Consider the following 25,668-nt stretch of genomic DNA (forward strand, 5'->3'; position numbering starts at 1 on the left):
TCTAGGGAGCGGGTCGTCTTGCGGCCTGTTCCTTCCTTTCTGCCGAAGGTTGTTTCTCCTTTTCATGTCAATCAATCGGTGGTTCTCCCGGTCTTGGGTGGTCGGGAGGGCTCTTCTGAGCAACGGCAGCTGCGCAAGTTGGATGTCGGTCGGGTCCTTCGCTCTTATGTGCAGCGGACCCAGGAATTCCGGAAGTCCGATCATCTCTTTGTCCTCCTGGCTGGTCCTCGTCGGGGAGCTGGCGCTTCTAAGGCTACTATTGCGCGCTGGATCAAGGAGACGATTGCTTCCGCTTATCTTCTGAAACAGCAGCCTGTTCCGGAGTTTCTCAAGGCTCATTCCACTCGGGGTCAGGCGGCTTCTTGGGCTGAGTCGTCGCTCGTGCCTCCGGTGGATATTTGTAAGGCTGCGGTTTGGTCCTCCTTGCATTCATTTGTTAGACATTATCGGGTAGATGTTCAGGCGCGTCGGGACGCGGTGTTCGGTGAGCGTGTTCTGGTATCGGCCCTTCGGGGGTCCCGCCCGTGAGAGGGACTGCTTTGGTACGTCCCATTCGTAAAGTTAACCTCTACTGGTCTGGAGAGTGCTAAAGAAGGAGAAATTAGGTTCTTACCTGCTAATTTACTTTCTTTTAGCTTCTCCAGACCAGTAGAGGTCCCCACCCTGTCTGTTGTTGTTGTTGTTGTTGGGGCTGTTTTCGCGGGCAGTTTTTGTTTTTTGCTGCGGGTTCTAGTATTTTTCTAGGGCCGGGGAGAATTAAAGAACAGCGGCTGTGGCTCGGCTGGCTTAGCTGGCGAGCTGTGGGGACATTTTCCTTCGGGTATTTCTCCTCTGCATTTTCCAACAGCATTTGGGTATGTTATTTGTTACTCCTGTTCGGAGTATTGTTTTCTTCCTGTTTTCCAGTTCTTGGTTCTGCTTGGCTATTCGGCAGACTGAGGGAAATAGAGAAGGGAGGATAGTATATACTGTCCCAAAGTTTTGTTTTCAGTCTCCACCTGCTGGTCATGATTAGATATATACCCATTCGTAAAGTTAACCTCTACTGGTCTGGAGAAGCTAAAAGAAAGTAAATTAGCAGGTAAGAACCTAATTTCTCCTTTTGCCTGATAAATGGTTATAAGTAACTATGAGCTCCAAGAGTGTAAGTGCTGTTTGCAAGCCATTTCTATTTTTATATTTGTTAACCTTGTTTTTATACTTGTTACAAAGCAGAAAAGACTTGGGGCTGTTGGGGATATTCCCCATACCCCTCCTTTTTATGTCTTTTTTAAGAGTATTTTGCACTGCTTTGGGACAACCTGTGAAGGAGCAAGGCACAGCTCTCTGGGAAGGAGGCAGATTCGAAAAATATGTGACATCTTTCTGCAGTAACTTGCAGGTTCAGGGACAAAACCCTGCTGTTCAAGACTACTAGATACATCCAGAGAAAGAAGTTTGTTGAAGTGAGAACCTAAACTTTCTTTACCTGTAGCAGGTGTTCTCTGAGGACAACAGGCATATATTCTCACAACTTGCCTACCTCCCCTAGTTGGCTTTTTAGCTTTATTATTGAACAGCAGGTCTGCGAGCCAATGTGTCCATACTGGGTTCCATGAATAACGTTTCCCACTTGTGAGAATATATGCCTGCTGTCCTCTGAGGACTTTGCTTTATTTACCTGCATATTTATAAATTCTGGAAGCTGTTAAGAACAGATTTCTTGACTGATAGACAAACCTGGTCTAATGGGGATGAACCAATTTTAAAGGCAGGTGCAGATGAATACCTGATTTTATTCCTTTATTTGGATCATAGGTTGGATTACTGTGATGAGGCAGTGAAAGACTCAAATCAGGTCTTCCCGGTGGACATCCACCAACTGCCTGCCTTTGTCCACAAGGTGCTGCAGTTGAGCGGGGTCTCACTGTATTATGAAGAGTTCCCCGACAAACAGCCTACTCCCCCCTCTTCTCCTGTCCCTGAGGTAAGCACAGAGGTTGCAGGAATTGTGCTATCAGAACCCCCCCAAAAAGTACATTGAAATCTGGACTGGCATTCCCAGAGACTGTAGTACTCCGTTAGTCCCCCCCCCCCTCCCCGATCAGGAAGAGTAAAGCTTCTCTGTCCTTAACCAACATCCCACCTGGTCACAGTGTGATGATGGTTGTTAGTGACCTGAAGCTGTGACCTCCGCCCCTCTATCTTGCTGTCTCCATGCAGTCTGCTGACCAAATTGCCCCTGAAATGCAGCCACCCTGTGCTAGAGAGAGGAAGGTTCTGGGTTCTTGCATGTCACATAGAAAAGATGGTCTGTGCCCTGCCTCTTAAGCTGCTTGTGCTGGGAGGGGGAGGGGGAGATGATCTGTGAGGTCCTTGTGCCACACTTCATAATATGTCCTGTATCAGAACAGGCAGGTTTTGAGGTCATAGCCCAACCTACTGGAATAATCGACTAAATCAATCCTCCTCAATCAGACACAGAAGAACCCATTCACTATTCTCTTATCCATCATCCAAAAATGTCAAACGAAAAAAACTTTATGACAATCTAATAGCCTCCAAAGCAGCTAAGCTGGACAGACAATTCACCACTCTGTTAACTACAACCACAGACTACAAAACCTTCAAGAAAGATATTAAAACCATACTCTTCAAAAAACACATAAAACCTATCCAGCACAACCAATCCCAACCCAACATCCAGGACTCTCTATACCCTTAGTACTCTCTAATATTCTTCTATTTACCAAACATTATCTATAACCCCATAATTCACCCTATTCATATCTCCTAAAGACTTCTACTTCCCACTAGTAACCTTAAATGGTTTATCTCATCGCTTATTCTATTACTTCAAATTTGGAATGTAATTCTTGTTTTTAGTTTGGATGTAATCCGCCTTGAACCGCAAGGTAATGGCGGAATAGAAATCACTAATGTAATGTAATGTTCTATGTTCCATAAACTATCTTGTATCACATGGTGGGCTTTAGAGCCCTCCAGTTGTCTGTATTGTCAAATTCACCTGATATCTGTCTACCTTCTAGGAAATGGAGATGTCCTCCTGCTCTGCTAGTGAATGTCCTTCCATACATATGGAGTCTCCCAGCCGGCCTGAGGAGACCCCCTCCCCCTCTCAGCTGCTGCTGATTGGAAGCTGCTCTGGCCACATGGAAATGACGGTGAAGCTGAAGCAAAATGAAGCTTTCCCAGGACCGAAGGTTGGAGCAATGAGTGAACCATAGAAGCCATCCAGTGGACCTGCTTTTGTGTGCTCATTCAGAGCCTGAGTCTAAGAGTCACATCACTGACTGTGAAAAGATGGCTGCTGGACAGGTCTCTAGTTGCTGAGTGGCAGCAGGAAGGGTAGATTCAGTCAGCTGACCTGTGATAGTTTAGCTTATTGGCTTAGATTGCAGCTTGCTTGGCACTGTCACTAGATGTGAACAAAGTTCTGTCTTGTGATTATTTAATGGCAGCCTGAATAGGATAACATTGTAACTTTCTAAAGGAGCTTGAAGGGAATGTAAGGGTATAATGTGAACCTGTATCTCCTCTGATTACCTAGTCCCTTATGTATGTAGCGGGGGAGGGTTTGAGTAGGTACTACTACTTAGTATTTTTATAGCGCTTCTAGATGTACACAGTGCTGTTCACATTATATGCAGGTACCTTTTCTGCCTCTGTTGGGCTCGCAAACTGTTTTGTATCTGGGGCAATGGAGGATTAAATGACTTGTCAAGGATCTCGAGCTGCGGTGAGAATTGAATCCAGTTTCCTAGGATCTTGGCTCACTGCACTAACCATTAAGCTACCGTATTTGCCGGCGTATAAGACGACCCCCCAACTTTTAGTTAAAAAATAGAGTTTTGTGTTATACTCGCCGTATAAGATGACCCCTTCTTCCACACACCTTCTCTACCGCCCCGGGTGCAGCACAGCCGGCCAGGTCCCCTTACTTTTGTGGCACTTCCCCGACCGACCGACAACAGCCCCGGTCCGACAAACCTCCCTGCCCTTAACCGCGAATCTAAATTACCTTCTTACAGCAGCTGTAAGAAGGTAATTTAGATTCGCGGCTACAGGGCAGGGAGGATTGTCGGACCCGGGCTGTTATCGGTCGGTCGGGGAAGTGCCACAAAAGTAAGGGAACCTGGCCGGCTGTGCTGCAACCGGGGCGGGGCGGCCGCCCCTCTCCCTTGGTAGCCACTCGAACCGCGAGGCTATTCTCCTTCTCCTTATCTGCCCTGCCTGCAGCACAGAGCCGAACGGAAGTCTTCCCGACGTCAGCGCTGACGTCGGAGGGAGGGAGGGCTTTGTTTAAGCTTTGTTTAAGCCCTCCCTCCCCTCCGACGTCAGCGCTGACGTCGGGAAGACTTCCGTTCGGCTCTGTGCTGCAAGCAGAGAAGGTAGGGAGAAGAAGAGCCGCGTACATCCAGAAGACTGAGCATCCAGCCCCGCAGGAGCCCCGCGACCCTCGGAGGCGTCCCCATGGGATCCCCGCAACCCTAGGGGGCGTCCCCACGGGATCCCCGCGACCCTAGGGGCGTCCCCGTGCAGCTCTCTAAACAGTACCCGGCGTATAAGACGACCCCCGACTTTGGGGAGGATTTTAAGGTACTGAAAAGTCGTCTTATACGCCGGCAAATACGGTATTCCTCCACAATCCTGTGATGCCTCTGCTCTTTTTTTTTTTTTGACTCGAGGTGTGACCTTTCAATAGTCTCTGACCTTTATCCTTCCTCTAACCTTGGCAGCTGGAGCTAGATGGGAAGATGGGATCCTTACACTTGCTGCTGTCTCTCAAACAGATGGTCTACCTGCAGGACCTGCTCAGCACCCTCTGTATTTCAGGTGAGCTCGAGCATTAGGCCCTTTGATCTTCCTGATTCACCAGAGCATGCCCATTCACCCCCTTGGACATGATCGGCTGAGCCTTTTGCAGGGCCTTACTTAACACTCAATGACCCCCGCTAAAAATGTTTTTTACAAAGAGAATATTGAGTTTAAAACTCAACAGTCTTGTAAGGAACTTTTGCAAACTGCTGTTTAGCAAATTGTGCGTTGAGGTCTGTAGTGGCAGAGGCACAATACATACATAATAGCACCAACTGAAGCGTAGACTTGGGGAGTGAGGAGTACTAAAAATGTATAGCGGTGTAAGAAAAAATACTGGGACAGAGAGGGCACTTCATACTAAAATCAAATAGGCATCAATAAAGCCAAAATGTAGACAAGTTGGATATTTTGAACAATTTTACCAGCATTACTGCTATAAGTGCATGGGTCTTGCTAGTGGTTTATTTTTCAGAGCTGTAAAAATACCATTTTTGCTCATTTCCTTCAATGGCCATGTGACAGAGCAGGGCACGGTGCTCAGGAAAGGATTTGTACACACACACATGTAACACTTTGTAGTGTTCAGAACAAAAATAACTCTTTATTAAACAGCAGGAAAATGCCTGTTTCTTCACAAGTTTCCCTTAATGGTTTCTTTTCCCAAGAAACAGCTATGCTTTTCATGTCTTTTTCCTAAACACAGGCCATATGCTCAGTAGGGCTTGCCACGCCCCAAAACCAGTCTTTATCACAGTGCAGGAAACAGTTTTTTGCCACATTCCAGTCGCAGCTCTGGTCAGGCATTGGAATACAGGTAGAGTTTTCCACATGGGAGAATATTACCTCCAGCAGATTATATCAGCCAACCAGGTCACCTCTTCCATTCAACTTCCCTAGTCCTACGTTCCCTGTGGGGCCTCCATATGCACATACAACCAGATACCCTCAACCAAGCTGTCAGTAACTGTTTCACCTGGTACAGTCTATCTTTCTCAGCTCAAGTGAAATTAGCTTCCCCAGGCTTCTGCCACAGCCACATCTAGGGGAAAGTTAGGGAATCCTTTTCTTCCACCAGGGACCTCCGGAATGAATTCCAGACTGAAAACGAAAAGAAACCGTGGAGGATGATGTTCTTGATACTTATTTATTGAACATATGTGGATTATGACTTTGATTTTCTGTGTAATACATCAATAAATAAGTATCAAGAACATCATCCTCCACAGTTTTTTGGGTTTTTTTGTTTTGTTTTTTTCAATCTCTGGGCTTTATTTTACTGTGGAGTAACTGGGTCGACCTTTTCTCTTGTTGTCAATTTGAATTCCAGACTGGGCATATGAATTTCTCCCTATCTGGGTTCCACCCCATGACTCAGCAGGGTAGCCTGTACATGCAGTTCAGCGCCATCTGCTGGATGATGGTTGAGTTCTATCTGAGCTACAGGACTCAATGCATCCTGGTCCCTGTAATTTTCACTGGGCCAGTGCCCTCTGCTGCACAGTGATATAATGACATCAACACTGAGGGAGAATCCCTGACTCAGTAGGGCTAGAAGATATTTTATGATTCTCACAATATAGTGCATATATCCAGTCCAGCTTTTACTAAGCATTTAATAATGCACAGCTGAACTTCTGACTTATGTTCTTTTTAGTAAGGCTGTCCTTATGTGTCGCAAAAAAATCTAGGTGAAGGCACCTAGGTTTGTATAAATGAAAAATTTCTTCTGTCGCCAAATCCAGGATGAACAGTTCAAATTTAACCACTCAGATTCTGGGTGGAGTTAGTTCCTGAGGAGATAAATTAGGTAGCTAGCCCCCCTTAGGTAGCTGACCCTCTTTTTGTCACCAAATCACTTTCCATTCCATCCAGTTTGTCAAGATAGGATGGGAGAGGGCCATCATCTGAATTAGATCCTTTCCTAAGCCTCAGCTGGCACTCTTCACGAGCCTCTAGTTGAGCCAGCTAATGGACTTGCTCTTCCCTGTTTGGCTTCCATTTTTGTCCTGATACTGCTGTTTCTCCTTAGGACTAAAACATCACTTCAGCTTGAAGGAGAGGGATAGGGAGGATCTCAGCTGGGGTTAATTTTTGTTTGTCCTTTTAAAGAGGGCTGTTTGGTAGCTAAGTTTGACCGAATACCCCCACCTGACCTGAACTGCTCAAAATTTCACTGGTCAAAGTTTGACCCACTTGAAAATTTTCAGCTGAACCTAACAATAAGTTGTTAAAATTTTCATTTGTTTTTCTTGGCTGCTCAGGGGTTATCTTAAAAATTGGCCTGTGGTGAGTCAGATCTTAGACATTTCTATGAGCATCTGGATTTTTCCTTACAGAAGTGCATGGACTGAAGGAAGCGTTGAATAAAAGCCGGCCCCTGGACTCTGAGGACTTGAAGCTAATTGAGCAGGACTTGAGCCAACAGTTATACATGGGGCCTGATCGGAACCAGTCAGAGGACTATGAGCTGCAGACTTTATTGGGATTGGAGAATGGAGGTGCAGAGCTAGTCCATATCCTTAAATCAGAGGATAATTTAAGTTTGGGTGAAGGAGCTGCTGTGCTGATCAGTAAAATTATGCTGATGCATGTAATGCATGATAACAATTCAGATGGCTTAAGGTTTATTTTATTTATTTATTTTAGTGTTTATATACCACTTATAACCTAAGGTACTCAAACATTTTTCCTTATCTGTCCTGACAGGCTCACACTCTTTCTAATGTACCTGGGGAAATGGGGGATTAAGTGACTTGCCCAGGGTCACAAGGAGCAGTGTGGGATTTGAACCCACAATCTCAGGGTACTGAGGTTCTGGTTCTAACCACTGTACCACACACTCCCCACAAGCAAAATCTGTAAGCCTTTGTTGTAACAGTGTGCTGAAATATAAGAGGACAGATAGGAAAGGGTACTTTAGAATAAGAGAAAATATGAAATTCTTATGAAATGTCGAAGAAGGAAAAGGGATTATGATATAGGGAAGAATAGATGGGTTCTTAAGGGTGGGGGAGGGACAAAGGGAGTTGGGCTGTTTGTTTCTGACCCACTGAAGAAGCAATAGTGGGTCAGCAATTTGTAGTATGTATTGTGTCTGAACTTAAATTACAAAGGGATCCTTTTATTAAGGTGTGCTAACTGATTTAGCGTATGCTAAATGCTAAGGCATCCGTTATATTCTGTGGGCATCTTGGCATTTAGCGCACGCTAATCTTCTGCTAAATCAGTTAGCATACCTTAATAAAAGGACCCCAAAATTCCCCCCCCAAAAAAGAAGCAAGAAATGGAACCCCCAAAACTTCAGGCAAATATATTGTGATCTGCCAGTGTTTTAAATGCTCCTATGTAAACAGATTTGATTGCAGGTGTCATGTCTTTATGCAGCCTGTGATGCCTTTCTCTCTCCCTTTCTCTCGTAATTCTCCCTCCCTCCCCAGTAGAGATGTTCTTCTCCATGGCACCCATGACGAGCAGTGTGAGCTCTGTCCGCTCCCTCGGTGAACTATCTGATGTTGATCTAAACACTTCTGTTCATAGTGACTACAGCACGGTTCAGCTGCAGCCATCTTCCTTGTCTTCCAGGGTAAGCCTGCTATGCAGCCCTTTTTTTTGCAGGATGTAGGGGAGGGGTCTGTGAGGCACTGCTGTGTGTATAGGATTTCTATTGCTCCCCTTCTTTCCGAGTTGGCATATCTCTATTCTGGGAGTGCAGTGGGTTATTAGAGAATATGTGTTTCTACCTGCAGATCAGTTGAGGGTAAAGCAGCTATAGCCAGGCAGCCAATCAGGAGAGTTGGGTTTTAGTGCTATTTTTATCATATTTGCCTTTTATATTTACTCCTGGCGGAATTCTGTGCAACTGCACAGAGCAGAATCCCCCCATCCATGCAGAATTCTGCGCAAACCTTCTGTTCTGCCCCTGTCCCCTATCCCTCATTCTCCCCTGCACAAGGCTGGCCTCATTTTCTTCCTTTGACTGCCCCCCCACACCCATGAGATTAGACATACCTGTGGGCCTCCCAAAGAAGCAGCAGTGGCGTTAGCCGGCCAGCAGAGGCAGCACTGTGAACAGGATGTAGCCTTCCCTCAGCCATAACACTTCCTATAGATAGATAGATAGATGTCACAGCAGTGGAAAGACCCTGGCAGGGCCAGCCGCAAGAAGCCTGTTCACTGTTCTGCCTCTGCCAGCCGGTTACCACCACTGCTGCTGCTCTGGGAGGCCCACAGATATATCTGATCTCATGGGGAAGGGGGGGAAGGGGTCAGTTGGAGAGAGGCCATACCCACACGGGGGAAGTGGAGTGGATAATAATAACAGTTTATATACCGCGGGACCGTGAAGTTCTATGCGGTTTACAATGATTAAAAGGTATTACAGATCGAGTGGAATAAACAAAGTTCAGAGTTAGTGAATAATGTAATGTAATATAATGTAATTTATTTCTTATATACCGCTACATCCGTTAGGTTCTAAGCGGTTTACAGAAAATATACATTAAGATTAGAAATAAGAAAGGTACTTGAAAAATTCCCTTACTGTCCCGAAGGCTCACAATCTAACTAAAGTACCTGGAGGGTAATAGAGAAGTGAAAAGTATAGTTAGAAGAAAAATAAAAATAAAATAAACATTTTAACAAGACAGCATTGATCTAAATACTTTGGAAGGTAGAAGAGAGGAGAGAAAGGAATAGAAGCAGAAGGGGGAGTCGTTGAACAGTAGAATTCTGGAGAAATTTAAATGATAGAAATAGAACAAAACAAAGACAAAAGGCAAAACAATAGATAAGATTAAAGATAAATCATAAGCTGGAAAGAAAAATAAAATAAAACTTGTCTTCAATCCACAGTTCTAAAGATCATTTGTTGAGGACTAAGATTGTATAGGTCAGTTACCTAAGTACTTCAGGAACAGGTATGTTTTAGGTGTTTCCTGAATTCCCTATAAGTAGTAGGCACGATCAGTTGTTCCAGGTCTTTACCCCATAATGCTGCTTGATGTGAGAAAAGATGTTGGTGATGACTTTTAAATTTACAACCTCTAACCGGTGGAGAAACAAAGTTCAGATGTGAGGTTCTCCTGAATCTGTTGGTTGTGAAGGAGAAAAAGTCTGTTATATATTAAGCCATAAAGTACCTTGAAGCAAAAACAAACAAACTTGAATTTCACATGTACCTCCATCGGCAGCCAGTGCAGAAGTCGATAGGAAGGTGTCACGTGATCATCCTTCTTCAGTCCACAAAGTAACCTAACCGCTGCATTTTGTACCAGTTGCAATTGCCACATGTTCTTCTGGGAGAGTGCCAAGTAGGCAATATTACAATAATCAAGTTGACTCAGTATGAGGGATTGTACCAGAATTCTAAATGATGAGACATCGAAGTAAGCTCTGATAGACCGAAACTTCCAGAGGGTGAGAAAGATCTTTCTAATCAGGGAGTCTACCTGGTCTTTCATGGTCAGGCTCTGGTCCAGTGTTACTCCCAATATCTTCATTGTGGGTTGAATGGGATAACTAAGGTTATTGATGCACAGTGATGCTTTAGTGTCAAGTGCTATAAAAAATTTTGTTTTCTCTGAATTTAGCTTTAGTCTGAATTCAGTCATCCATTGCTCCATCCGATTTACTGCTTCTGTTGCTTTGGGGGTGACTTCTGAGACAGAGGTAATAAATGGGATAATTATCGTGAAGTATCAGCGTAGCTAAATAGTTTTATCCCCAGTTGGGACAATTGCGCACCCAATGAGGCCATGTAAACATTGAAGAGCAGTGGGGATAATGGTGATCCCTCTGCACGCCAGATAGATTGCTCCATGTATCAGAGAGATCGTAATTAAAACGGACTTGATAGGTGCGTGATATAAGGAAACCTCAAAACCAGTTTAATACCTCTCTTCTGATTCCAGTTGCGTCTAAGTATTGTAATAGTTTCCCATAGTCCACCAAGTCGAAGGCAGAGCTCATGTCAAATTGCATGATTAGGGCGTTGAGGCCCTTACTAAACAAGTAGCGCACATTGTCCAGGATAGCCGCAATTACTGTCTCAGTACTAAATAGAGGCCTAAAACCAGATTGTGTTTCGTACAAGAGAGAGAACTGATCGAAATATTCCATCAGTTGGGTGTGTACCATTCCTTCCATGATTTTTACAATAAATGGGATGGATGCTACTGGTCTATAGTTGGTTACTGATGTTGGTGATTCTTTACGATTTTGGGGAATTGGGGTTATTATAATATGACCATTATTAGTGAGGAATTTTCCATTGTTTAGGTTATTGGTTAGGTAATTCAATAGAGATAGTTTAATAATAATAATAACTTTATTTTTGTATACCGCATTACCATAGAAGTTCTATGCGGTTAACAGATGAAGAGACTGTACATTACAGCGAAGTTACACATTTTTTTTTTTTGGCATAGCTACATTTACATTTTCGGCGACGTTACATTTGCGGTGAAGTTATTTTTCAGGTCGGTTATTATTGCAGAGAAGTTACATTTGTTGTAAGTTGCATATATATAGCGGAGTTCATACAGTAGTGTTACATACAGCGGTGATATATACTGCGGCGTTCGATAAAGCCGAGCAGAGGCATTAAGTAAGGGGGGTAAAGAAGAAGGGGTGATTAGTTGGATAGGGTGATCCATTTTGTTAAGCCGTTAGGTGGCAGACAGAATTAGAAGAGTCGAGAGACTGAGGTAAGTCAAGGTCCGAGGAGGAGGCAAGGAAGAGGGGGGAGAAGTTAGAGGAATTTATCAAAAAGGTAGGTTTTGATTGTCTTCCTGAACATTTGGTAGGGGGGGAATTGGAGATGAGTGCTGTGAGGCATTTGTTCCATTTGCCCGCTTGGAATGCGAGGGATCTGTCGAGAAATTTCTTGTAGAGGCAGCCTTTCAGGGAAGGAAAGGAGAACAGGTAGGTGTTTCGTGTACGAGAGGGGCCAGCGATTTCAAGGTGCTTGGATAGGTAGATTGGGGAAGAGCCTGCTAGGGTTTTGAAGCAGAGGCAGGCGAATTTGACGATGATCCTTGCCTCCACCGGCAGTCAGTGGAGTTTAGCGTAATAGGGGCTAACAAGGTCATATTTTTTGAGGCCGAAGATGAGGCGGACAGCAGCATTTTGAACTATTCTTAAGCGTTTGATGGTGTTTTTATAGGATCCCAGGTATATGATGTTACAATAGTCCAGTCTAATGGAGCTGCTTTCATAATTTCTGGGGGACATGCATCTAGGACATAGTATGATTTAGAGTATTTGTTATATAACTTGATGTAGTTATTCCGTTCTAAATTGTGGAAGGAACTCCAAATCATGTCCGCTGGTATTTCATTTCTTTGTATATCAGTTGATTGATGTTCGTATTCGGCAATTATCGAGTAGTTATTTCTTAGGTTTTTAATTTTTGAATTGAAATGTGCTAGATCATTTGCTGAGGGTAACTTGATGTTATGCATGGGTTGAGTGTAGTGTGTGGTGTCAAATAAATTCGTAACTATGTTGAACAGTTCTTTAGTATTAGTTCCTTTTGAGCTAGTGTTTGAGTTAATTTTGGATGAGTAAAATATTTTATGTTTTTCTTTTATCTGTTGTTTGTAGAGTTTTATGTTGGATCTCCAGTTGTCCCGGTCTGACAGCTTTCCCGTTTTTTTCCAGATTCTTTCTAATCGTCTTACTGATTGTTTCATTGTTAGGAGTTCGATGTCAAACCATTTGTTGTATTTGTTTGAGCAGCTTTTACTATTTCGTTTAGGGGCAATTTTATCTAAAATGGATGTGCTAGTTTTCATCCAGTGATCATAGAAATAAACTCCTTCTTCTATCTTCGCTTGTAGATCATTTGTGACCAATATTCCCCTGGGTTGATATGGCCCCTTGTGAGGTGTTCTCTTTTTGTCCGTGGGCATGTCTTAGATTTTAGCCGAGTCCAGAATAGATTGAAATAATAAGTGAAATGGTCAGACCAGATATCATGACACCAAGTACCGTCCGAAAGAGAGATGGGAGGATTTATGATCTCCTTTATGGACATCGCTACCACATCTAAATGATGGCCTTTTTCATATGTTTGAGTGGGTGAAGGGAGATTGTAATTGAGTAAAGAAAGAAAGTTTTTAAAGTCTTTTTTCGCATCTAGATTGTCTATTTCATCTAGATGTAAGTTTATGTCTCCCGTAATTGGATTATGAAAGAATTATGAGGATTATGAGATGAAGTGATTGAGTTATGTAGGACAAATTCGCAGAAGTCCTCTCTAGCTTTTGGCCAGCTTTTCGGCGGAACATAGAATAATATACAAGAAAGGGAATCTTCTAGTTCCTTATTGCTAATTTTACAGGCTAATATTTCTAATTGGTTGGTCATTTTGGAATCCAATAGTTCAACTACAAATTCTTCCTTGGCGACAATTGCTAATCCTCCCCCTCTTCTTCCATCACTATTTAGCATGTGAATTTTAAAATTATCTGGCAGAAGATCATTTATTATTGGGTTATCTTCAGACAGTAGCCACGTTTCCGTTAGGAAAAGACAGGCTATTTGCTTGTTGATGATCCAATCTTTAATTAAAAATGCTTTGTTCCTAACAGATCTGGTGTTAAGATATGCACAGGGAACGGAAGTAGATGTGATAAGTTTGGTGGATGTAGTGGTTCTGATAGGTTTTACTTCCCTTATCCTTTTATTTTTTGGGGTATGTTGATGTCTTCTGTTGCTTTAGATTACCTTGATATGGTTTGCTCTGTCTTCCTGTTGGTTAATTATAAGTCTGATGGGTAGATCAGGATAATGGGTTGAGTGTAGCTGTAGATAGAGTGACTTAACATCCTTGATGTTATTGCATAATAGATAGATTAGTAGAATCAGTAGGAGATGCATGCTTGCAGATTAAACTGACTCCTACTTGTCCTAATGGCTATTTGGTGTTTCTGTTACTTCCAGTTTCTAGGATAATTAGCAGTGAATCAGATGGCACTAGATCAGATTCAATAACAATAGTTAAATTAACAGTTAAATTAGTTAAATAGCAGTAAATTGGATGGGGACATAGATGCTGGGCCACAATCTGGGGGGAGGGAACATGGCTGTTAGGCCCTTGGTGGGGGGGAGAGGAGGTGATATGGATGCTGGAGTGTAAGTAGGGGAGGATGAGAGAAGGGGACATGGATCCGGGACTGCAAGGAGGGGGAGCGGGGAGAAGAGGGGACATGGATCCGGGACTGCAAGGAGGGGGAGGGAGGATAGGAGGGGACATGGATCCTGGACTGCAAGTAGGGAGAGGGAAGAGAGGAGGGGACATGGATCCTGGACTGCAAGTATGGGGGAGGGAAGAGAGGAGGGGACATGGATCCTGGATTGCAAGTAGGGAGAGGGAGGAGAGGCGGGGTCATTGATCCTGGACTGCAAGTAGGGGGGGAGGAAGGAGAGGAGGGGGCATGGATCCTGGACTGCAAAAAGAGGGAGAAGACGAGGGGACATGGATGATGTACTACAAGCGGGGGTGGGGGAGGACATGGATGCTAGACCTGCAAGGGGAAGAGGAAAGGGGAGGGAACATGGATGCTGCACTGCAAGTGGGGGAGGGGAGAGTAGAGGACATGGATGCTAGACTAGCAGGTAGAGGAAGAGAGGGGAGGGGACATGAATGCTGTATTGCAAGTGGAAGGGGGGAGAGGAAGGGATATGGATGCTGGATCCATAAATAGAGGGGAAAGGGGGTGAGAAGGAAACCCAGGCCAGAAAGGGGGGTGAGAAGGAAAAGATGCTTGACTGTGTAGAGCGGGAGAGAGAGATGTCAGACCATGGGGAGTTAGGGAAGTGATTCAAGTTGCAAATGAGAGAGGTGGTAGGTGGGGTGAGGGGACATGGATGCTGGACCTGCAAGTGGGGGGGTATGGTAGAGAGAGGAGGGGAGAGTGACCGAGACCAAGGGGATGGGAATGGAGGATGAGATTCTTATCCAGTGGAAAGAGGCATGCCAGACTAAGGGAGCCAAGGAGGGGATTCAAAGTGCAAATGAGAGAGTTGTGGTATTTAGAGGGAGATAGAACTGCAGTTGGAATGAGAGGCTGGAATCTGAGAAAGGAAAAGGTAGGAAGGAATTTCAGGTCTCGGGATAGGAGAATTCTACGCAAAACACTACAAAGAAACTTTGCAGAATTTTGAATTATTGTGCACAGAATTTTCAAATATTTTGCGCAGGAGTATATATTTTATCCTGCTTGTCACTGACTTATTAACTAAAAGAGGTCTGGTACTTGGCCCCCTGTTTCTGCTGACACAAACTGCAACCTGCTTCTGTTTTGGTTGATTCTTTTTATTTTCTTTGTAAATCACTTTGATAACTTTGTTAATGGTGGTAAGTCAAATGCTCTAAAATAAATAATGCTGTTTTGGCTAAAGTGCTCATCTTTCTCTCTCAGATACCTCGGCTTCCTTTGAGTGCCCCCTGGCGGCACAGCAGGCCTTGTTTTGCAGCTGCCTCCCCAAACCTACAGAAGGAAGGTAGGTGGTGTGATCTAAACTGACCTCCAGGGGCATGTCCCAATCCAAGGTAACAACCTGTAGTGCAGTTGCAGGAACAATATCAGGCAGCAGGAAAGAGAAGTAGCCTAATGATTAGAGCTGTGGATAAAGAATCAGTGAAGTCAGGGTTCAAATCCCGCTGCTGCGCCTTGTGATCCTGCTTGAGCCACTTAACTGTCCATTGCCTTAGATACAAATTTAGATTGTAAACCCTCTAGGGACAGAAAAATATTTACTGTACCTGAGTGTAACTCACCTTGAGCTAAATCCAAAATCCCTTCTCTCTCTCTTTTTCATAGTTTATTGGAGGTAGTATAGTTTCTTTATGCACATCACAATTGTCTGTTTCAGGAAAAACAACCCAGCCTTCACCACTGCTAGAGACTCTGCGACCGGAGATTCTGCTGAAGGTCACTGTTGGTGGTCTCACTCTGACTGTTTTGCACCTTTGTCCCTTTTCTGGCTCCTCCAAGCCCTCACCAGCAGAACTCAACAAGCATTTCTTTGCTGAGCTCACCTACTTCAAGGACTCAGCTTTCAGTGGCAGAGACTTTGAGCACTTGCGGCAGCAGTTCCAGAAGGCCTGTCCGCTTAGCCACATCAGGTATGACTGTGGGCCAATGCTTGCTGAAAGTTGAACATCAGAGTTGCCATATTAGTACAGACCAAAAGTCTATCAAGGCCAGTATCAGTGGCCAACCCAGGTCACAAGTACCTAGCAAGATCCCTAGGAGTAAAATGAGTTTGTTAAAGACCACACATTTATTTGTCAATCCTTGAGCATTTATATTTCAATGTGTTTATTAATTCAGTAGCAAATCATATGCATAAACAGTTAACAGGTACATCAACCAGAATGTTCTATGAAGACATTCATGATCCATCCCCTCCCCCTCCCCCACCCTCTCAATTACCATACTTCTCTTCTTTTTTTTTTTTTTATTTATAAATTTCAAATATTCAATTCAAGATTTAACTTGTACAGAAAGTGATTACAATAAAGAAAAATTTTTTCCTCCCGATCCCAATCCTCACTCGGGCTCAAAAAGGTTAGCCATCACTGCTCTAGGGTATACATATTCAGGGCTTCCAGTCTCCTCATATGTCTTCTGGCACAAGCCTCCTATCATTTTCGTTGCCCTCCTCTGGACCGCCTCAAGTCTTCTTACGTCCTTCGCCAGATACGGTCTCCAAAATTGAACACAATACTCCAAGTAGGGTCTTACCAATGACCTGTACAGCCCAGCATCCATCTGGCAGCAGCCACTGCCTTATCACACTGTTTTTTCACCTTTAGATCTTTGGACACTATCACCCCAAGGTCCCTCTCTCCGTCCGTGCATATCAGCTTCTCTCCTCCCAGCATATATGGTTCCTTCCTATTATTAATCCCCAAATGCATTACTCTGCATTTGGACCGTTCCCTTGGGAGCATAGCTCACCTCAGGTTTATCCGCTAGTGGGTTTGAGTGCAGGCTGTGTGGCTCCATGGCGGTTTGTCCATTGGGGCCAACTGCATTCCTACTCTCCATTTGCATGTGTGAACTTCAGAGGGGGTTGGATGTTGGGCCCGAGAAGCTGTCAGAAGAAACAGGCAGTCCAGGTTCCAGGCTTCTTGAGGCAGAGGTTCTCCCTATAAGCTGTATAGCTTCCATCTTACAGCTTGGCCGAGTGGTCAACTATTGAAAGAGCCACCTGGTACCGATGCAAGATTTAGAATTTCTGGGAGTCCACTTCACTACAAGAGCAAGCATAGTATTCCTTCCAGAGAGAAACTCCTCCAACAGATTTGAAACTTTCAGAGCATGCCCGCTCCGATGACCTTGCAGTTCTTGCAGGTGCTGGAGTCAAAGGTTGTGACTATGGATGTAGCCCTATGGGCAAAAGCGCACTTACGCCCACCCCAAGAAACACTTCTTTTCTCGATGGTGCCCGCAGAGGGATCTGCTGCATCAGCAGTTCCCTTGGACAGTCGAGGCTCATCGCTGTTTGATCTGGTGGTTAAATCCTCTCTCTTTTTCCAAAGGACTTCTCTGTGTTTCAAGATGGGTGATTCTGATGATGGATCCCAGCCTCTACGCCTGGGAGGGACGTCAGGTTCAGAGATGCTGGTCCTCTTCCCAGAGGAAGTGGTCGATCAACTCAACCGCTTAGAGCTTTGGGCCACAGGTGTCAAAGTCGGTCCTTAAGGGCCGCAATCCAGCCGGGTTTTCAGAATTTTCCCAATGAATATGCATGAGATCTATTAGCATACAATGAAAGCAGTGCATGCAAATAGATCTCATGCATACTCATTGGGGAAATCCTGAAAACCTGACTGGATTGCAGCCCTCGAGGACCGACTTTGACACCCCTGCTTTGGGCCATTCTTCTGGGGCTTTTGAAATTCGAGATCAAGGTTTGAAATTCCCGAACAAGGCGGTTTGCGTTCTCGGTAGCCTATAACAATCACAAAGGGGAAATCAAGAATGCTCTTTCGATGAGTGAAAGCTCATCTTCTGTCACTTTCAGTGGAGCCTGACGCAGGAGAGGACAAGCAGATTTCCTCAGCCATCAGACCCTGGATCCCGAGAAATGGTCACTGTCCCAGGAGGCTTTCACATGTATAATAAAGTGGTGTGGACATCCAACATTCGATCTGTTAGAGTTGGCCACCAGCATGAAGGCAGCTTGATTCGTCGGCCAAAAGTGTGAACCAGGAAACAAATGTCAATGCCATGGTTCAACCTTGGCCAATAGCAGATCTTCTCTATTCCATCCCTCTAAGGACCACGATGGGCAGTCTTTAGTGCAGAAATAATGGCACACCAGGGAAGGGTGATTCTAGTGGCACCAGACTGACAGAGATGCCCATGGTATGTAGATCTAGTACATCTACAGTGGGGCCAGGGTCTCGGGCTTCTCATTGGTGACTTATAAATAAATATAAAGTGCTTATATGAAGTGCTAATTATATTTTCTTATCTGGTTAAATTCCCGTCCCTCCGACCCGGATTTCGTCTCTTCGTCAGGGAGGGACACTAAGAAAGAAGCAGACAAACAATATATGTCAACGCACCTTAACGTGTTTACTCAATTTCTATACTATCTAAATCAGGGTCTAAACAATACTAAGGCATTATTAAAATCTTAAAGAACCCTGTATTTACGTTTTTATAAACTTTTTAAATTCAATTATTACCTAGTGTAGGTACGTTTTTATAAACTTTTTAAATTTTAAATTCAATTATTACCTAGTGTAGGAAAAAAAAAAAATATAATTAGCACTTCATATAAGCACTTTATATTTATTTATAAGTCACCAATGAGAGGCAACATCGTTTACTGCTCCCCAAAATAGATCAGCACCGTCAGCTGGGTGCATGTACAAGATAGGCTTTACATAAGCCTTTAGATATAGGGAGGGCAGGGGACTTGTGAAGGCGATGATGGTCCCCTTGAAAACCTCATTTAGTGACTTCACTATTTTATGGGTTTCTTGGTCTGAGCACTTCACAAATAATTTATAAAAATAATTCATAAATATTTATTTAGTTAAATCATAACAGATAAAGAAAAATTTCTAATTGAACTATAGCTGTGATTATGAGAATACATAGAGATTAGTGTCACAGATTACTAAGAAATTTATCTCTCTAATTTGTAGTTAATAAAGCAGGTATACTAATAACATTTTTATGATTTGTACATCTTCCTCCACTCCTCACTGCAGGGTAACGGGTGCAGCAGTGCAAGTTGTTTGTGAGCGGAGCACAGGCCGCAACATGCAGACGTTGAACTTGGACCTATCCTTTGGCATGCTGGAGATTCTGGAGAGCCTGTGGACCGAGGGAATGCCAGAGCCGGAGTATACGGAGGTAAGATGAAGAGAGGACATCCCTTGAGAATAAGTGAGAGCATTCATCTATACAATAGTTCAAATGAACATGAGACAAAGAAAAAAAGCATTGTTTGTATCTGTGCTGATAGTTCATTTTTAAGTCCTTAATTAATCAATTTTTTTCTCCACAGCTCCTGTTGTTTAAGAACCCCAGTGCCTTTACCTACAGTTCCTCTTCCAGACCCTGTGCCCAGATTCATTACAAGCAGATGGAAACAGCCCCCTCAAGAGTAAGAGCCCCACACAAACAGCACAAACCTCATTTGCAGTCAACCATGAGGGTGGAGAGTTGTCAGATCCTCAATTTGAGAAATGAGACCATGGGGACTAAGTGTTGCATTCTGAAGAGAGATCAGTCAAGGTCAGGGTATCAAGTATGGAAGAAAGTGTCTCCATAACTATAACTGTAAGAGGCAGCCATGGTCCGATAAGATACCGTGGTGAGGCCCAAGAATAATATGTGAGAGTTTAGGAGGACTGTTACAAATACAGGGTCAGTATTCAGCTGGATTTATCTGGGTAGGAAAGGTTTTTACCCAGATAGGTCCTGTTCACTAAGTCGGTTCCTGGATTTTCAGCAGCAATAACCTAGGTAATGTCACTGAAATCCTGATATGGACTGCTTTGGAACCATCCAGGTGGTGCTGGTGCAGTCTGGAGGCAGAGTTCAGGTGGCTTTCATTATATAGTAGAAGTGTTATTCAATTATGATTTGTATATTGTGTGACTTATTTTTATAGTGCCTTTCTTGCTCATAATTTTTAATGTATATTTTCTGTAACCGCTTTGAACCTAACGGATGTAGCGGTATATAAGAAATAAATTACATTACTTCAAAACATGAATGTGCTAAGCAGTATATCAAATTAATAAATCCAGTCCAATAAGAATGCGCAATACGTTTTCTAAACTGAATGTTCACTCCATATACTGTATATACCTGTACCCAGATCTAGCCTTGGAAGATTTTTGGGCTGTAGCCACTGCTCGAAATCTGGTATGGCCCAGCACTGAGACATGTACAACAGTTTGTAGTATCTAGGTAAGCAGGCTGCCATTGGCTAGAGGAGTAGGTCCCTTCCTTTCTCATACCTAATTATTCTCATACCTAATTGCCATTGGAGTAGGTCCCTTCCTTTCTCATACCTAATTATCTGAATTCACTTTTTTAAATTCTCGCCCTACTCAGTTTCCATAGAAGCTTACTAGGCTTATTTCAGTAACATATAGTAACATAGTAACATAGTAGATGACGGCAGATAAAGACCCGAATGGTCCATCCAGTCTGCCCAACCTGATTCAATTTAAATTTTTTTTTTTTTCTTCTTAGCTATTTCTGGGCGAGAATCCAAAGCTTTTCCCGGTACTGTGCTTGGGTTCCAACTGCCGAAATCTCTGTTAAGACTTACTCCAGCCCATCTACACCCTCCCAGCCATTGAAGCCCTCCCCTGCCCATCCTCCTCCAAACGGCCATGCACAGACACAGACCGTACAAGTCTGCCCAGTAACTGGCCTAGTTCAATCTTTAATATTATTTTCTGATTCTAAATCTTCTGTGTTCATCCCACGCTTCTTTGAACTCAGTCACAGTTTTACTCTCCACCACCTCTCTCGGGAGCGCACTCCAGGCATCCACCACCCTCTCCGTAAAGTAGAATTTCCTAACATTGCCCCTGAATCTACCACCCCTCAACCTCAAATTATGTCCTCTGGTTTTACCATTTTCCTTTCTCTGGAAAAGATTTTGTTCTACGTTAATACCCTTTAAGTATTTGAACGTCTGAATCATATCTCCCCTGTCTCTCCTTTCCTCTAGGGTATACATATTCAGGGCTTCCAGTCTCTCCTCATACGTCTTCTGGCGCAAGCCTCCTATCATTTTCGTCGCCCTCCTCTGGACCGCCTCAAATCTTCTTACGTCTTTCGCCAGATACGGTCTCCAAAACTGAACACAATACTCCAAGTGGGGCCTCACCAATGACCTGTACAGGGGCATCAACACCTTCTTCCTTCTACTGACTACGCCTCTCTTTATACAGCCCAGAATCCTTCTGGCAGCAGCCACTGCCTTGTCACACTGTTTTTTCGCCTTTAGATCTTCGGACACTATCACCCCAAGGTCCCTCTCCCCGTCCGTGCATATCAGCTTCTCTCCTCCCAGCATATACTGTTCCTTCCTATTATTAATCCCCAAATGCATTACTCTGCATTTCTTTGCATTGAATTTTAGTTGCCAGGCATTAGACCATTCCTCATAAAAGTGCCTCTTTGAATATTGCATGATTTTTTCGGTACATTCAGGATGCTCAGAGCGTTAAGTTCCCCATGCACATTTTGTTAACCATTTTAGAACCCATCCATCCCCTTTGCCCCAGTGTACTAGTTCTGAGTACGGTGCTTCATGTTGGGCCTGTTTCTGCTTTTTAAGAAATGAAGCAATAGAAGTGATGTTCTCTCAGGATTGCCCGTGGAGCTTCCATAGAAGATAAGGGGATTTTTGGGGAATGTCATTACCGTGTATAAACTCTTCCCATGCAAATTATAAGTTACTGTGTTGGAATATGGTCAGCCTTCAGAATAGTCCACAAAAGTACAATTCTATCAGAAAGATAAGACTGCTGTTATGGGAGAATCTCTGAGTGTATGTGAGCAAGCAAGAGCATAGTGACACAGGAAAAAATTATTTTAGTATTTAAACACCACTTATAACCTAAGTAGTTTACATTCAGGTATGCAAGTATTTCTCCCTATCTGTCCTGGTGGGCTCGCAATTTGACTAATGTAACTGGGGCAATGGAATGTTAAGTGGCTTGCCGAAGGTCACAAGGAGCAGCTTGAATCGGCACCCTCACGGAGCTGAAGCTGTAGCCCTAACCACTAGGTCATTCCTCCACTCCAACAGGGAGTGACCGACTTGGTCTGTTCAGTCTGCTCAGCTGATATTGCTCCCCTTCAGGTAGATCCTGTTACACAGAGTAATTTTAGAAAGTATTTTCTGTGTTCAGAATATGCCATAAACATGGAAGATGGCACTTTTAACACTGTGCAGCAAAACATGCTCTAAGTATGCATTTTGACGGGATTGTGTGTAGCTGTTCCCAGGGGCATACATGCATACTCGGGGGGGGGGTGTGTGTGGGGGGGGGGTAATTCTATAAATGTATACCGATCTTTTCTGGCCCCCATTTTTAAGCACGATTTATAGAATCTATCCCTTAACGACCAGATATTATCTATATGACTAAGGGCTGGATTAGTGTCAGAGGCATGCTGAAAATTTTTCCCGTTTAAGTTTACTAAAATTTACTATCCCGCTAATCAGGAAAACCTAGGCTGCTTACAATTCTAATAAAAGAGGGATATTGTGAAATTATGCACAAACAGGACAGTGGGGGAAGTGGCGTTTAGAACTACAATAATAGATAAGATAGTGGGTGAGATAAATAGAAAAGGGAACCAACAAGTCTTTCCAGTTTCCCACTTTGAAGCCTAGTGAGAAAGTGGAGTGTGAAAGGTAAAATAACTATGAAAAGGCATCTTTCAACAGGATGACTGAAGCCACAGCGATACAGGGAGGGAGTTCCAAAGGGTGGGACCATGGACCAAAAAGATGTATATGCTCATGGACAGTCTCACGAAAAGTAGGAAGTAGGATAGGTCCAAATTGATTTTTGTCGGTTGATCTAAGTGGGAGTGCAGGGGAAGGAGATGCGATAAAGTGGGTCTCCTGAATAAATAACTGAAAATTAGTAAGAGTTTTGTATGTAATTTGGTGAGGTATAGGAAGCCAGGGTGCATTTTTCAGAAGACATGTAATATAGTAATATGTAATAGCAGTATTTTGAATGCTTTGTAATGTCTGGAGATCTTTGCTCTTTAAACCTGCAAAGAGAGAATTACAGTAATCCATCTGTTGGATGACCAGTGAGTGAATTAAGGCATTTAGCGCCTGGAGGGTATATAAAGGAATGAATGAGCGAAGCAGACATCTAAGAGAGATACAAGTTCTAAATAGATAAGTATATGTTTTTAGTTTAGAACTGCTAAGAGCCAGTGTATATCCACTGGGACAGTCCATTTAAGCTAAGCACTGGGGCAGCACTTAACTTTAGAATGTAGCTGCCCTGGCTGCAAAATCAAGCCCATTGTTTGTTATAGAAAAAATATTATTAAAATCAAGATGAGAAGAGGGGGTTTTAAGATTTAACAGCAACTTCAAAAAGGTGAGTTTTTAAAGGGACGATTTGAATGTGATTAAAGAGATATATCAACTGGCATGGTTCAGCGAGTGGGACGCTCACCAGTCACTCTTTTGATTTATTATGTTTTGTCCGCAGAGCAGCCGGAAGAAGACACAGGCCAAACGCAGCGTGGAAATGTCCGTGGAGCTGGCTGAGTTCTATGCAGATGTGGAGCTGGGGGTCGTGGACCGGCTAGGACCTCTCTTCCACCTGCCATCAGCCATAGACTGGGAACGGTCTTTCAGCACAAAGGCCAGCACATCCATGCCACTGGTGAGCAGTTGGGCATAGGAGGGTAGGCACCAGCTTTCCATTTTTCAAGCTAGCTAAGTCTTTGGGTGTTGCAAAACTTGATATGTGTGTCATGGGACATGATCTAAAAATATTCTAGAATCAGTTGGGGTTTTATTTAAAGGAAAATGCTTGAATATTTCTGTACAGATAAATATTTGTTTAATAACAGAAAACCAGTTTTGAAGATTGCTCCCACTCCTGTGTGTGTGGGAAAATAATGTTTCCTTGACAACCTCTCCGGACCGGTAAAGCCTTCACTGATGGGTAATAGCTCACCATGACCAGCAGGTGGAGACTTGAGACCAAACTTTTGGTTATAGTACTTAATAGCTGTCCATCCCTCTATCAAACAGTCTTCTCTCAGTCTCCAAGCAGGTGGTAGGTGAGCTAAGCCAATCTCTCCTTGTTAGAGCTGTTGGAATTTGTTTAGGGCTCCTGGTCCCCGTTCTGGTGCCAGACTGAGCTTGAAGGGGCCCTGTTTGGGGGTATGTCCGACCTTGGGGGTGTCGCACCCGAAGGGTCTCGTGTTGAATCCCCTCCCTTCCTCCACCTCCTCCAAATTTTGTAAAGGTGCCTCTGCTGTAAGCCTTACCACCGATACAGGCAAGGCATATAGCTTTGAGAACCAGTGGAGTCTGTTCTGTTAAAAAAAAAACAAAAAACCCTGAGGCAGTGCTGGTCTGAAGGGAGCCTTCCCTTGTCTATTATTGTTTTGTTTTGTTTTGTTTTTAACTAACCAGCAATTTGTATTCTAGCTAGGTTGTGTATTGCGCAATGAGCAAGTGCTCATTGTACTCCACATGCGAGGCAAGCGCTGTGCAGGCTCCTGCGAAGGGGAAACCTCGTCGGCATTGGGTACTGCCATCCAGGCTTCCCCTTCGTAAGTGCTTCACTTGCTGACAGCAGGGAAACCCATGCTTCCCCCGCCATCCACGCAGAGATTTCCCCAGCCGGTGACGGTAAGGGTAAAAAGGATTCCCTTACCACTGCTGCCAGCTTGCCTGCTTTAGCGGCTGGGACAGGCTTCCCAGATGCTACAGGCCTCGGAGGGGTCATTTTTGGCGAGATCCTCTCCATTTTTAGCGGGAAGCACCTCCATTTTATCTGCAGCCTCAGGTGACCTTCCCCCTGTATTGGAAATACAGGGGCAATCTTCTAGTGGGTCCTCTGCTTTGGCAGTGAGTCCCATTGGGCCACCAGTGGGGTTTCCCCCTGATTTTCTTTTTGCCTCGTGCAAGGCTTACTTTCAGGCGGCCGGGGGTCCTGCTTCCGCCCCAGGGGTCTCGGGGGGGATCCCTCTACGTCCACTCCAGTTCGGCCCCCCTCAGTGTCAGTCGTGTCCCCGACTCCTCCTCCCTCATCCAAGTGGCTACGGGTGGCTTGGGATGAGGATTTTGTATCTGAGGAGCAGTTTTCTGTAGATGAGGACCTAGACCTTTTGGGAGACTTCAGGATCCTCTCAGGGGAGGACGGATGCTGGTAGTGGGGCCTTTGCAGTTCCATCTACCAGCAAGGATGCGTCCGTGGTGCGCATTTTTCAGTGGGATGAGTTCCCGGAGCTGATTCTTCAGGCCTCCTCGGTGTTGTGCTTCGAGGAGGAGACGCAGGAGACCCTGCATGTGGTGGACCCTCTACTTCGGGGGATCCACTCTGCATCCTGCTCCTTTCCCATGCATCAGGATATTTGGGATATTGTCCTGGCGCAGTGGAAGATACCAGAAGCAATTTTTCATTTTGCACGCTCCATGGCTTGTCTGTATCCCATTTCGGAGGGGAATAGGGATTCCTTGAAGTTACCTGTGGTGGACGCGGTGGACTTAGCTATCGCTAAGTGGCATACAGTGCCCGTAGAGGGCGGCTCAGCCGTACGTGATTCGGAGGAGGGTAAGTTGGAGGCCCTTCTT

At 44.2% G+C, this 25,668-nt stretch overlaps 1 protein-coding gene across 3 annotated transcripts in view; it reads left to right on the forward strand.

Annotated features, from left to right (window-relative positions):
* Positions 1–25,668, forward strand: part of ATG2A (autophagy related 2A) — a 207,209-nt gene that overhangs the window by 71,643 nt on the left and 109,898 nt on the right. For 2 of the 3 annotated variants that reach the window (XM_033954151.1, XM_033954152.1), the window contains exons 5-14: positions 1,798–1,966; positions 3,030–3,203; positions 4,740–4,836; positions 7,158–7,319; positions 8,259–8,404; positions 15,246–15,327; positions 15,700–15,952; positions 19,061–19,205; positions 19,360–19,458; positions 23,567–23,743. In XM_033954151.1, coding sequence (XP_033810042.1) covers positions 1,798–1,966; positions 3,030–3,203; positions 4,740–4,836; positions 7,158–7,319; positions 8,259–8,404; positions 15,246–15,327; positions 15,700–15,952; positions 19,061–19,205; positions 19,360–19,458; positions 23,567–23,743 — 1,504 coding nt within the window. The remainder of the gene's footprint in view (positions 1–1,797; positions 1,967–3,029; positions 3,204–4,739; positions 4,837–7,157; positions 7,320–8,258; positions 8,405–15,245; positions 15,328–15,699; positions 15,953–19,060; positions 19,206–19,359; positions 19,459–23,566; positions 23,744–25,668) is intronic. The other variant, XM_033954153.1, reaches the window with a different exon arrangement.

The sequence above is a fragment of the Geotrypetes seraphini genome, chromosome 8 (genome assembly GCF_902459505.1).
Source record: "Geotrypetes seraphini chromosome 8, aGeoSer1.1, whole genome shotgun sequence".
In the NCBI taxonomy this organism is placed as follows: Eukaryota; Metazoa; Chordata; class Amphibia; order Gymnophiona; family Dermophiidae; genus Geotrypetes; species Geotrypetes seraphini.